General features: G+C 50.3%; 1 protein-coding gene and 1 long non-coding RNA gene across 3 annotated transcripts in view; both read left to right on the top strand.

Annotated features, from left to right (window-relative positions):
• The window catches only part of LOC138947245 (uncharacterized), a 394,861-nt gene that overhangs the window by 363,737 nt on the left and 16,655 nt on the right, over positions 1-14,469 (top strand). The window lies entirely within an intron of this gene.
• LOC138947230 (YEATS domain-containing protein 2-like) overlaps positions 1-14,469 on the top strand; it is a 48,019-nt gene that overhangs the window by 28,906 nt on the left and 4,644 nt on the right. For both annotated transcript variants that reach the window (XM_070318669.1, XM_070318670.1), the window contains 3 exons: positions 2,400-2,538; positions 4,531-4,716; positions 5,845-5,960. In XM_070318669.1, the coding sequence (XP_070174770.1) occupies positions 2,400-2,538; positions 4,531-4,716; positions 5,845-5,960 (441 nt within the window). The remainder of the gene's footprint in view (positions 1-2,399; positions 2,539-4,530; positions 4,717-5,844; positions 5,961-14,469) is intronic.

Below are 14,469 nucleotides of genomic sequence, written 5' to 3'. Positions count from 1 at the left end.
TCGGGGTCTGGTTGCAGCAGACCACGCCTCAGTGGATGAACACTCCTTGGCTTCTGCAGGGAGTGTCCATAGCGCTTCCTCCTCCTTACACGCATCTCTTTGCGGGCGCAGCACAGAAGGGCTGCGGGGCTCACTTGGACACGCACACGACTTCCGGTCGGTGGTCACAAGAGCAGCGGTCTATGGCACAACATTCGCCTCGAGCTCGAGGCGGTCTTTCTGGGTTTTCATCACTTTCTCTCCGCTTTCCAGGGCACCCATTTGTTGTTTCTTTACGACAACACGGCGGTCTCTGCTTATTCCAACAAACAGGGCGGGTCCCGATCTCGGCTGTGGTCCAGCCGAGCATGCGAGACTCTTTCTTAGATCCTGATCTCGGCTCGCTATCTGCCCGGCTGCCTGAACGTCCTTGCCGACGTCATCAGCCGTTCCTTCCAGATCCTCCACACGGAGTGGACCATCACCCATCAGGCGCTCCTCCTTCTTTGGGCGCAGGTAGAGCGTCCGATGGTCGTCCTTTTCGCCACGAGATTTTCACGTCGCCTCCCGATCGTTGTGTCTGTTTCCGGGCCCGGAAGCTTGGCAGATCGACGCGATGACGATCAGCTGGACAGGGCTAGAGGCTTACGCCTTCCCTCCCACTCCACTCATCGGAAGGGTTCAGCCTAAAGCCGACTTAGAGCGGCTTCATCTCCTTCTCGTGGCACCGCGCTGGCCCAGTCAGCATTAGTTCCCGGACCCCATGCGGCTCACCAGCGGCCCGCCAATCCCGCTCGGCCGCCGGCGAGGGGAGCTTTTCCAGCCCAGAACGGGGACTCTGCACAATCGCCCCGAGGGCCTGGATCCTCACGCCTGGAGAGGGTTCGGAGATCACTGGGGTGCTCAGGCGCCTCCGTTTTCGCTTTTAGACTTAGGCCAGAAGGCTCACAGGCCACCCCCTCTGTCTACTAGTCACACTGGCTGGCTTGGACTCGATGGTTTGCGGCTAACAATGTTGTCCCGGTCGCCCTGCGATCAATGCAGGTCGCAAACCATCTGGCATGGCTCTCCGCTCGGGGACGCGCCGCGTCCGCTTTGCGCGCTCGCCGCTCAGCCATCTCTGTTACTTTTAAGCAACTTGGACGCTCCATCTCCCTCGGGGGAGTTATCGCGAGTGTGCTAAAGGGCGCGGCCCTCAGTTCTGCAACGGAGAGAACTTCTGTCCCGGCTTGGGACGTTCTTCTAGTACTCGAATTTCTCCGTTCTAGTGCTTTTGAACCTTTACAAGACGCTAGTCTCTCTGACCTTACGCGCAAAACTCTCATGCTCATACTGCTCGCTTCCGCGCGGAGGGGCAGTGAGATCCACGGCCTCTCAGGCCTAGACCGGGATATCACTTTCGAAAGAGACGGCTCGGTTTCACTGCGTGTCCGTCCCGATTTTCTCGCCAAGAATCAAAAACCTGGTCAACTTTCACCGATCATTTCCATTCGGCCTCTCCGGGACATTTTTAGCCCCCGGCGATCCGGATCTTTCTAACTGTCCGGTACGCGCGCTTAAGGCTTACTTGTCGCACCGCTCCGTTTCGAGCATCAGCTCCGAAGTTGTTGTTTATTTCGATCATTTCAGCCCGAAATAAAGACTTTGCAAAAACCACGCTTTCCAGATGGTCTTCCACACTTATAAGGCATGCTTATCAGTGGTGGCAGACACAAAGGGGGGGGGGGGGCAGTCAGTCCTTCCTCCTCGATCACCTCGTACGCACGAGGCTTGAGCGTGGGCAACTTCCTTAGCTGTCCTCAAGTCTGGAAGGATGTCAGACGTCCTCAAAGCTGCATACTGGACGACTCATGATGTCTTCCTCAGCTACTACCTCCGGGGCATTGCCAGCACTCATCCGGACGGTATCAACTGCCTCCCAGCTATGGTTGCCGCAGGCCAGATACTTCCAAGAGATTAATGTGAGTATCCCACCGCCTTTATGTGCAATCTGCCATTTATGTGAGTTGAGGTAAGAATATGTGATTGAATCGAAAATTTCAAAACTAAATTTTCATTTAATTAATATACTTACTCAACTCACATCGTTTATACCCTCCCATCCATCCCCGCTAACATTATATGTGTTACAGGTGTGTGTTTCCGTGGGGGAATGACGGCCGGTAGTAGGACCGCGCATGCGCGGGTTACCGGTAGGGGAGGTGACTCCCGTCCTTGACTACGGACTTTGTTTTCTTTGGGAGTTACTTCCCCCCTTACCAGGGTCGAGTACTACTTCAATATCTTAGCAATGAACTGAAGTTAATGCCATTTATGTGAGTTGAGTAAGTATATTAATTAAATGAAAATTTAGTTTTGAAATTTTCGATTTTAAATAACCATGAAATAACTGACGTTTTTTTCATTTACTCCATTTTCAGTGGTCAAGGGCATTTGCTGTGAGGAAGTACTTGCAATGCCACCTTGGAGCTGAAGGGGTGTTTAAAGGGGAACAACTGTGGAGCACTAAGCAAATCATGCAATGGTGTCGCGTTCATGGACTGAGTCCAAACGGCCCAGGTGAGTTTCATGGAAAATGTATACCGTATTTGACGGACTACAAGCCGCGACTTTTAAAAAAAAAAATCGCACTGCGGCTTATAAAAAGATGCGGCTAAAACATTACCTAAACTTGAATAGCATTCACCTAATGGAAGTCGCCGCGGATTTTCATTTCGCTCGATTAGCGATTACCGGTACTTTATTAGCTCTCTACTCAAGACTCAGCCAGACCTGTTTACCCTTACGATTTTGGCGTAAGTTATTACGATTTTCTGTGTCAAGACTACGATTTTCATAAATAAAAAAAAAAGTTTAAAATAAAAAATAAAAATAAAAAAATTCTTTTTTTATTAATTCACATGTTTGGCATTGTTTTTTTCAATGGCGAAATGGGGTGGAAAAGCACAGGACTGACCAGAGATCATGTCTGTCTTATGAGACGCTGGAGAGCCTTCTAGTGGTGAAGTCTCGCCCTCACTCATTCGGCAAGCGCAAGTACAGTAGAGAAGCGCTTGACACACTGAAAAAGGCCTACTACGAGCAAAAGAAAAAGAATCAGTGATGCATGTGCTTTTGATGTGATCTTCTTTGAAATTATGATGACTACAAAATTTGACTGTGTTTTGTTTGTGAATGATGGATATATGTGCATGATTGCGTTTCGCAGACACAGTTGTCATGTGCGTTGTAATTGGCGACGGATGCTGGATGATTACTATTTTTGTGCCAGGATTACTATTTTTGGGGCTGAGCATTACTCCAAAACACCTATGGGGGTAAACAGGTCTGCTCAGCACTTTTCTCTTTCTTTCGCGAATCTTTGTTTGTCAACAAGTCGTCGTGACAAGATAGTGTACAGAGAAACACCGGATGTATCAGGATCTCGCGCGCGCGCGATTTCGTTTTTTTGTGTCTCGCGATAGTTGGAGGAGCGAGAGCCGCCATGTTGTGTTTTCGTCTGCTCGAAATGTGCGCAAAAGTTGTAAATCATCCCAGAAAAGCTTATTCCGGGCGGGACTACATGTGTGTGTTGGTTACAAATTGTGTGTGTGATATTTTTCTTCAAACTTTTTCACTTTTCTTCTTTGTTTCACTCGTTTATTCTCGGAGCCGATTTCGCAAAATACCGTACTTTCATTTGCCTGGTTGTTTTGATTGATTGACACGATCTGATTATATTTTTTTTCAACGGCGGCTGATATAGTGACGCGGCCTATACGTGGCTCGTCCCAATTTTTTGTTAAAAAGTCGGGGGTGCGGCTTATAAAACGGTGGCGTCTTGTAATCCGTCAAATATGGTACTTGGTTTTTTTCATCCTCAGGGTTATGAAGGTGGAGGTAATCTGTTTGTTGTTTTGAAGGCAAATGGGCGGTTCTGGTGAGATTATCCCCCCTCTTTCTTTCGCTAGTAACTGGCGCCACCTCGCGGCAAGATCACACGAGAAAGGACAAAAAACTTGCATTGGTCCCAAATAGCATATCGGTTTGGTAACAGTTCGTGTGTAAGTCGTGCATTTTATACGGTAAACAGACAATGGTCGGTTCTGGTGAGGTTATGCCCCTTCTTTCTTTCGGCTGGTAACTGGCGCCACCTCGCGGCAAGATCACAGGAGTCGTCTCGCGTTATCACCCCAGAAGCGCTCATGAAGGTCATGTTGACAGTGATAAATATGGCAACCTTTGAAGATCTTTGTAACCGGAAGATTTTTTTAATGAGCTGATTTTATTTCAGAAGGACTGTTGTTGTTGTTGTTGTTGTTGTTGTTGTTGTTGTTGTTGTTGTTGTTGTTGTTGTTGTTGTTGTTGTTGTTGTTGTTGTTGTTGTTGTTGTTGTTGTTGTTGTTGTTGTTGTTGTTGTTGTTGTTGTTTACTTAGTAGGTACTTGTTAAAAAAAGATGTATGTCTACTTCTTGGACTAACATATGAGGTTTCTAATTTGCCAGTGCTTGTTTTTTTTAATTTGTTTTTCAATATGTGAAGCGCATAACAACGACTATTTTTTGGTGGCAGGTGGTCGACCAGTTTTTAACATTGGCAGCAGTGCTGACTCCACGGCAGCTCAGCTGGTGAACAAGAAATTTGTGTCGCTGTCTGGTGCCGACACCCTTCTCTCCAGCTTCCCTCCCGTTGATAAAAAAGACGATGAAAATGACAGGGACAGCACTGATTCTCTCGATGTTGAGGTGGTAGGCGAAGGTGAGCTACTTGGAGAATGTGGATGTAGAGTGGTACCTACCTGTGATGAATTGAAAAAAATGTGTCTGTATTTCTGTCTCTCTGTCTGTGTGTCTGTCTGCCTGTTTGTATCTCTTGTCCATACTTTGCATGTGGACTGTCAAAAAAGGTATCCTGTGGTAAAGTTAATATACAAAGAGACAACATAAGGTGTCCTTTGTTGTTGGGTGACCTGTCATCGAAGGGGGCTCATCTTGCAGGTACCACTGGAGAAATTTGAGTGTTTTGTATGTGAAAAGATAGCCTGTTGTGGTTTTTCTTCCTCTTCCTCTTCTGCTGCTTCATCTTCTTCTTCCTTTTATTTGTCTTTTCCTCCTTTTTCTTTTTCTTCTTCTTTGTCTTCTTCATCTTCTTCATCTTTGTCTTCTTCGTCTTCTTCATCTTCTTCTTCTGTGTTTCTTGGCTGCAACTACAGCAGTCCCTGCAATGTACGGCCCCCGGCGTGAGCAGCCACCTGACATGTACGGACACATTTGCTCGGCACGGAGTGTTTTCCTTCTATATTTGCCCGCCCTTAAACGGCCACCTGCAAAACGTGGACGCGGACACTCATTTTCGGTCCCAACAGCAGGTCTTACCTCCAATGTAGGACAGACCATCGTCAAATTTTCACCACAACAAAATCGATAACAGAGCAGTCCGGCTCTTGGGCCGTACATTGCAGGGACTGCTGTAGTTGCAGCCAAGAAACACAGAAGAAGAAGAAGATGAAGAAGATGTCGTCTTCATCTTCTTCTTCTTCTGTGTTTCTTGGCTGCAACTACATGTACTACATACTATCGTAGTCGTAGGCACAAGTGGTCTTTTACATGCATGGCTGTTTTTTCCCTGGTGTGTATGTGCATAAGAAGAAATAGAGAAGCAGAAACTTGTGACTGTTAGATCATGTGCCAGTTCTTGATGAGACAAGAGGAATTAAACATTGAAAACACAGTTTTAAAGTAATTAGATTAGAGTCCTACAAAGTTTAAATAAAGAATGGGTTTTAGTTTGTGTTGGCTGGTTTTTCTTTGTAAAAAAAAAGTGCACGAATTGATCATGTGTTAAGAAATTGTATAACCTTTCTTTTATGAAATATCATTTTTACAGATTTGCCAAGGACATTGCCGAAGATCAAGAAAGAAGAGCCAGCAGCATTTGACAGTGACCTTGACTTTTTGCCAAGGTCAGATGAGGCCATGTTTGTTCAGGACACTGCAGCACAGGTATGACCTTCACCTTCTGTTTTGTTCTTTTGATTCAATGAGAGATAACTTTTTATTTAAATTTAACCTCAACATTAAAACAACATTCTTCATTTTCAAGGCTAAACATGATGTACGAAAAGGCGGAAGCCTTTCTATATTTATTTCTCCTTGGCACTCAGTGGTTGACCACTATAGTGTACAGTGGTTGACCACTACAGTATAGTGTACATCAATCAATCAATGAGTCTTATATCGTGCATATTCCGTGGGTACAGTTCTAGGCGCTCTGCAGTGATGCCGTGTGAGATGAAATTTTATACGGCCAGTAGATTGCAGCCATTTCGGCGCATATTTACCTTTCACGGCCTATTATTCCAAGTCACACGGGTATAGGTAGACAATTATTAACTGTGCCTATGCAATTTTGCCAGGAAAGACCCTTTTGTCAATCGTGGGATCTTTAACGTGCACACCCAATGTAGTGTACACGGGGGGGAGGTTCGGACACCGAAGAGAGTCTGCACACAAAGTTGACTCTGTGAAATAAATTTCCGCCGAACCTGGGATCGAACTCACGCTGACAGCGGCCAACTGAATACAAATCCAGCGCGCTACCAACTGAGTTATATCCCCGCCCCGCATTGGTTGACCACTATAGTGTACAGTTGTTGACCACTATAGTGTACAGTGGTTGACCACTATAGTGTACAGTGGTTGACCACTATAGTGTACAGTTATTAACCACTATAGTGTACAGTGGTTGACCACTATAGTGTACAGTTGTTGACCACTATAGTGTACAGTGATTGACCACTATAGTGTACAGTGGTTGACCACTATAGTGTACAGTTGTTGACCACTATAGTGTACAGTGGTTGACAATTTATTTCTGTTTTTTAATTTTTTATTTTTTTGCTGACAGATATATTGTGTATTTGTTATTGGTTGGGGCATCTTCTGCAAGTTGGGGCAAGTTTCAGCATTGTTGAAGCAACGATTTGTCTTTTTGTCGAAGATTACGATATGAACAGCCAAAAGCTTCACACAACTATCTCACAGATGCCTACACATACCTTTAGTGTTGCCAGCAAAATAAAACGTCATGCAGATTGTCAGTTCACATCTCCCGCCAAAATGTAATTCACATTTTCCGTGATCATGTTCTGGGGCAGAAGTCTGTGTGCGGTATGCCAAAATGGACCCACTGGGTGGCCGAGTGGTAACGCACTTGCGCTCGGAAGCGAGAGGTTGCGTGTTCAGGCCTGGGTCAGGCCGCAATTTTCTCCCCCCTTTCCTAACCTAGGTGGTGGGTTCAAGTGCTAGTCTTTCGGATGAGACGAAAAACCGAGGTCCCTTCGTGTACACTACATTGGGGTGTGCACGTTAAAGATCCCACGATTGACAAAAGGGTCTTTCCTGGCAAAATTGTATAGGCATAGATAACAATTCAATCACATATTCTTACCTCAACTCACATAAATGGCATTAACTTCAGTTCATTGCTAAGATATTGAAGTAGTACTCGACCCTGGTAAGGGGGGAAGTAACTCCCAAAGAAAAACAATCCGTAGTCAAGGACGGGAGTCACCTCCCCTACCGGCAACCCGCACATGCGCGGTCCTACTACTGGCCGTCATTCCACCCACTTCAACACTACTGCACAGACGTGTTGTTGTACTCCGGCATCTTTTTTGCCTTGGCCTTTTGTGGAAGGCCATTTGACCCTGGTCTTTGCGTTGCTATCTTTAGGTAAGATCGTTTCACTTCTCTTCGCTACGCGTTGCGTTTGTTTGAGTATTTTCGCTGTTGTAATTTATCTCCACGTGCGCGTGTTCGATATTGCAAATGGCGGACAAAAACTCTAAAAGCAAGGGCAAACTTGTTTCTCTGCTCTCTTCACCGGGGAAAGAGAAGGATAAGGACAAGTCTAAGTCTAAATCAAAGACGCGTGCCTCTGTAACTTCGTCACAGGCTACGTCTTTAATTCTGGTTACTGACCCGGTGACTAAGAAGACAGAACGGGTTTCGCTTGACTCCACGTCACCGTCACCGGTTTTTCCTACGCAGGAACGCTCTACTTCTCCTCTCTCGCGCTCGCAGACGCCACGGTCTAGCGAGTCCGTGTCTCGGGAAGAAATCTTGGCAATGTTTGCTACTTTGAAGCATGACCTAGTTGCCTTACATTCTGCGGAAAGGCCTGTCGCTCCCCTCCCGCCTGGCGTGGGGGGGGTGGCTTCTCTTTCTAGGCTGCGGCCGTCAGCGACGATCACGTCGGCTGATCTCGGGCCGGATTTTTCTGGTTCGGTTGCGGATTCCCCTGCCTTTTCAGGGGGGTTCGCGGCCTTAGCGCCGCCCGGTTCCAGCGCTTCGGCGTTGGGCGGCGTTTGTGGGAGTCCCCATCTTTTTGGGGGCTCACACTTGCCTGCGGGCCCGGGTTACGCTCTTGCGTCGCCGGGTTCGCAGACGGCTCCTCCCCGGCAGTACACCGTCCATCACGTGGCGGGTGCGCTAGGGAGCGGCGAAGCGCGCCAGCCTGCCCCCCTGGGATCAGTTTCGGCTGTCCCGGCCTCTGGGGGGCAGGCAGCAGGGTCTTGCCTGTCCAGTTCTGGCCTGCAAGATTCTGTCGGCGGTCATCGTCCTGTAGCTCTTGGTCCGGCTGCCGCCGTTCCTGTTTCGAGTTCGCAGGGGGTAGGCTCCTCTGGTTGCCCCTCGGGGCTTCCGGTCGGGCCTGCCCGCGGGTTGTCGTCCTCGACTTCCGGTTGTGCTGTGGCAGGCACTTCCGGTGGAGGACAGCGGACTAGTGGTTCCGGTGGCAGTGTCCCTGCTATCCCGTCCCTGGTTACGCATCGACATCCGGCCCCGACTTCCGGTTCCGCCGCGGCGGTTCCGGTTGTCGGCGGTGCTGTTGGTGGACAGTTTGCGGCGCTTCCGTCTATTGTTCAACCGACTTTAGCCACTTCCTCTTCCGTCGATGGGTGGGTTTCCGGTTTGCCGGACCCTCCTTTTGATGGGGATCAGGAAGGTTTTGGAGAGGAACAGGAAGGGGATGAGGATTGTTCTGAATCTGTTACCCCCTTACGGATTCCCAATAAACTGGGCCCTACTCTGGAGTTGGCTGCGGAGATAACCTCACGGTACTTCCCTGAGGGTGTCTCCGCCGATTCTACTGTGGTCGCACCCCCTCCTTCTGCTTTGGCAGATTTTGCGGGCGCGGGGGACACGAAGGCGAAGTTCCGTTTCATTGAATCTCCTTCCGTCCCGTTTTTTTAAATTTTTTTTATTATTCTCTTTATTTATATAGCGCCTTATCCGAAGTTCAAAGCGCTTCAGTTATGCCGTGTGAGATGGAATTTTTTACACAATATATCACGCATTCACATCGACCAGCAAACCTCAAGCCTGTTAGGCGAATGTTCACCTTTCGCGGCCTTTATTCCAAGTCACACGGGTATTTGATGGACATTTTTATCTATGCCTATACAATTTTGCCAGGAAAGACCCTTTTGTCAATCGTGGGATCTTTAACGTGCACACCCCAATATAGTGTACACGAAGGGACCTCGGTTTTTCGTCTCATCCGAAAGACTAGCACTTGAACCCACCATCTAGGTTAGGAAAGGGGGGAGAAAATAGCGGCCCGACCCAGGGTCGAACACGCAACCTCTCGATTCCGAGCGCAAGTGCGTTACCACTCGGCCACCCAGTCCACGTTTGTGATGGCTCAGGTGTTGGCGGACGCTAACACACCCTACCCTCTCTTGGCTGCTCATGGGGAAGCCCCTCCTTCTGCCCAGCCTTGGTTAGCCTCGGCTCAGGCAGGCGGCGGCCTTCCAGCCAATTCAAGAAGATCGCGGCTGCCTAGCAGGCCACATTCTCTTCTCTCCTCGTTTTCGCTGCCCTGCAGCTCCACTTCCGGTGACTCCGGAACTGGCTCGCTTACGGCAGGACGGTTATAGCCGAGATAGGACTGCCGTGTGTACGGAACAGAGTCTACTCGGGCTGGAGGAGAGCGGGCGTTCTTCCCTCGAACTGACCTCCTTAGCGGAAACGCTCATCCGGTCTCTCACGAGAGCCATCGCTTCGTCCATCGAGCCTTTTAGGTTCCGCGACGATGCCATTGAGGCTGATGCTGCCATGCTCTTGGCGGCTCTCGCGAAGGTCACTGACAGTCAGATGACCCTTGCTGCTCGGCTCTACTCTCAGGTTGTGTTTTGGAGGCGCGAGGCTTTTCTTAACGGCTCACGCCTGACGGATAAGGCCACCATAGACTCTTTGAGAGTCTCTCCCTTCTCAGAGGGTGCGTTGCTGGGATCACGCTCTTTGGATGCCCTCCGGCAGCAAACAGAGGAGGCTCGTGACCATCATGTGGTGCAACTGACGGAACTCGCTCTTAAGCAGCACAGTAACAAACCACGGAGTTCTGCACCAGCTACAGGCAAGGCCTCGGGGCAGAAGCCGTCTCAGGCAGGTAGGGGTGGTTCACGTTCCCGCCCTTACCAGCGTAAACCTTCCTTTGGGAAGCGGGGGTCTGGGCGCAAGCCCAACCCCCAATGAGACCCCCCCGATCCAGTCACCCCCCCAGCCTCTACCCTTTTGGTAGCAGGCGGCCTCTCCCGGGCCCTTCCAGCTTGGCTGTCTCGGACAAGCAGCCTATGGATCATGGGGGTGATTCGATCGGGGTTCCGCCTTCCTTGGCAGGAAGGCAAGGCCCCTTTGTCCAGAGCGCCGGCCAACTTCCGGTTTCCGGCCAGCCCCGACGCTCGGGAGGCAATTCAGGCAGAAATCCTTCTCTTGCTGCAGAAGCAGGCTATAGAGGAGGTTCTCGACCACTCCTCCTTGGGTTTTTACGGAAGAATCTTCGTTGTCCCCAAGGCTTCCGGGGGGTGGCGGCCAGTCTTAGACCTCTCTCCACTGAACCGCTTTTTGCGCAAAATTCGGTTCACCATGGAATTGCCGGCGACCGTCAGGGAGGCGCTTCGCCCGGGCGACTGGGTGACGTCCGTCGACCTGACGGACGCCTACTTCCACATCCTCATGCACGAGGCGGACCGGAAGTGGTTGCGTTTTCTGTGGGGGGACCGAATCTTCCAGTTTCGGGCCCTACCCTTCGGGCTGTCACTTGCTCCCTGGGCGTTCACCATGGTGGTGCGCCAGCTTTGTGCCCTTGTTCGGCAGCACGGGGTTCGGCTCAGGGCATACTTGGACGACTGGCTGATCCTTCATCAGCGGGAAGCGCTCTGCCTTCAGCATACCCAGTTTGTCCTTGCCCAGGCTCAGGATCTCGGCTTCCAAGTCAACCACACCAAGTCCGAGTTGACTCCGTCGCAGACCTTTACTTACCTTGGCATGGTTTTCGATTCACGGGAGTGGACAGTCCGTCCCACTCAACGCCGGGTGGACAAACTGCAAGCTCTCCTGTCTTCCCTTTTAGGGCTTCAGTCAGCTCCAGCCCGGACGCTTGCGTCTGTACAGGGCCAGATGGAGTCCATGTCGTCCCTTATTCCGCTAGGCAGATCCCACAAGCGCCCGTTTCAGGCGGCGCTCAGTTCAGTCTGGAATCCGACTTCACAAGGCTGGGACGTTTTGGTTCCGCTCGGGGTCTGGTTTCAGCAGACCACGCTTCAGTGGATGAACACCCCTTGGCTTCTGCAGGGAGTGCCCATAGCGCTTCCTCCTCCCTCCACGCATCTCTTTTCGGACGCGTCTCAGAAGGGTTGGGGGGCTCACGTAGACACACACACGACGTCCGGTCGGTGGTCACAAGAGCAGCGGCTTTGGCACATCAATCGCCTCGAGCTCGAGGCGGTCTTTCTGGGGCTTCAGCATTTTCTCTCCGCCCTCCAGGGCACCCATGTGTTGATTCATACCGACAACACGACAGTCGCTGCCTACCTCAACAAACAGGGCGGTTCCCGATCTCAACTGTTGTCCAGCCGAGCATGCGAGATCCTTTCTTGGTGCGCTCGCCATCAGATTCTGGTCTCGGCTCGCTACCTGCCCGGCTGCCTGAACGTCCTGGCCGACGCCCTCAGCCGGTCCTCTCAGATCCTCCACACAGAGTGGACCATCGCACATCAGGCGCTCCTCCGCCTTTGGGCGCAGGTAGAGCGACCGATGGTCGACCTCTTCGCCACGAGGTTTTCGCGTCGCCTTCCGATCTTTGTTTCCCCGTTTCCGGACCCGGAAGCGTGGAAGATCGACGCGATGACGATAAGCTGGACAGGGCTAGTGGCTTACGCCTTCCCTCCCACTCCACTCATCGGAAGGGTCCTGCGAAAAGCCGACTTAGAGCGGCCTCGTCTTCTTCTCGTGGCACCGCGCTGGCCCAGTCAGCATTGGTTCCCGGACCTCCTGCGGCTCGCCAGCGGCCCGCCAATTCCGCTCAGCCTTCGGCGAGGGGAGCTTCTACAGCCCAGGACGGGCATTCTTCACGATCGCCCCGAGTTCCTGGATCTTCACGCCTGGCGACTGTTCGGCGATCACTGAAGCGCTCGGGCGCCTCAGATCTTACTTTGGACTTAGTCCAGAAGGCTCACAGGCGTTCCACCTCCTCTGTTTATTCGTCGCACTGGCTGGCTTGGACTCGATGGTGTGCGGCCAACAATGTTGTCCCGGTTGCCCCGCGATCAATGCAGGTCGCAAACCACTTGGCATGGCTCTCCGCTCAGGGACGCGCCGCGTCCACTTTGCGCGTTCGCCGCTCAGCCATCTCAGTTACTCTTAAGCAACTTGGTCGCTCCATCTCCCTCGGGGGAGTCATCGCGAGTGTGCTAAAGGGCGCGGCCCTCAGTTCTGCAACGGAGAGAACTTCTGTTCCGGCTTGGGACGTTCTGCTAGTACTCGAATTTCTCCGTTCTAGTGCTTTTGAACCTTTACAAGACGCTAGTCTTTCTGACCTTACGCGCAAAACTCTCATGCTCATACTGCTCGCTTCCGCGCGGAGGGGCAGCGAGATCCACGGCCTCTCAGGTCTAGACCGTGATATCACTTTCGAAAGAGACGGCTCGGTTTCACTGCGTTTCCGTCCCGATTTTCTCGCCAAAAATCAAAAACCTGACCAACTTTCACCGATCATTTCCATTCGGCCTCTCCGGGACATTTTAGCCCCCGGCGATCCGGATCTTTCTAACTGTCCGGTACGCGCGCTTAAGGCTTACTTGTTGCGTACCGCTCCGATTCGAGCATCAGCTCAGAAGTTGTTGTTTATTTCGATTAATACAGCCCGAAATAAAGACATTGCAAAAACCACGCTTACCAGATGGTCTTCCACACTTATAAGGCATGCCTATCAGTGGTGGCAGACACAAGGGGGGGGGGCAGTCAGTCCTTCCTCTTCGATCACCTCGGACGCACGAGGCTCGAGCGTGGGCAACTTCCTTAGCTGTCCTCAAGTCTGGAAGGATGTCAGACGTCCTCAAAGCTGCATACTGGACGTCTCAAGATGTCTTCCTCAGCTACTACCTCCGGGACATTGCCAGCACTCACCCGGACGGTACCAGCTGCCTCCCAGCCATGGTTGCCGCAGGCCAGATACTTCCAAGAGTTTAATGTGAGTATCCCACCGCCTTTATGTGCAATCTGCCATTTATGTGAGTTGAGGTAAGAATATGTGATTGAATCGAAAATTTCAAAACTAAATTTTCATTTAATTAATATACTTACTCAACTCACATCGTTTATACCCTCCCATCCATCCCCGCTAACATTATATGTGTTACAGGTGTGTGTTTCCGTGGGGGAATGACGGCCGGTAGTAGGACCGCGCATGTGCGGGTTACCGGTAGGGGAGGTGACTCCCGTCCTTGACTACGGATTGTTTTTCTTTGGGAGTTACTTCCCCCCTTACCAGGGTCGAGTACTACTTCAATATCTTAGCAATGAACTGAAGTTAATGCCATTTATGTGAGTTGAGTAAGTATATTAATTAAATGAAAATTTAGTTTTGAAATTTTCGATTTCCATCAAATACCCGTGGGACTTGGAATAAAGTAAAAAAATTCCATCTCACACGGCATTAAGTCTCAGGAAACATGAATACACGCATGCAGGAAAAAAAAAATATGGGTAGCGCCGTATGTATGGCAGCTCGCTTTCCCCGGGGAGAAAGCAGCCCGAATTTCCATGAGGGTAACCTCACTGGACTGTAAATCTTATCCATCCATCCATCCATCCATCCTATACCATCTTTTACAATTTTCTTACGTAGTCAAACACAATGGCCATACGTAAAGTGCCTAAAATAGAAATAATTCTACCTCTTGCCGAGGCTAATAGACTTTCATGCAGGCTTTTAACGTAATTACTTCACGTTTGGGACCTAATGTGAGCCTGGTCGAAGGCGACTCTCCCTTGCCTGGAGACAGACCAAAATTAATTCGTAAACATTTTGCAGTTTTTGACTCCTTGCATGAAAGTCAATGAAACTTGGTATTTGTTCAAACGAATATCTGCCTGGTGCATGACTGAAAGCCCTAAGGGTTCTGTGCACCTGGACGTGACAGGTTCAGTAACTGTAAGGCTTTCTTTT

The sequence above is a fragment of the Littorina saxatilis genome, linkage group LG14 (assembly GCF_037325665.1).
Source record: "Littorina saxatilis isolate snail1 linkage group LG14, US_GU_Lsax_2.0, whole genome shotgun sequence".
NCBI lineage: Eukaryota > Metazoa > Mollusca > Gastropoda > Littorinimorpha > Littorinidae > Littorina > Littorina saxatilis.
Note: the sequence above shows the minus strand (reverse complement) of the source record. Positions and strands in the feature narration are given on the sequence as shown.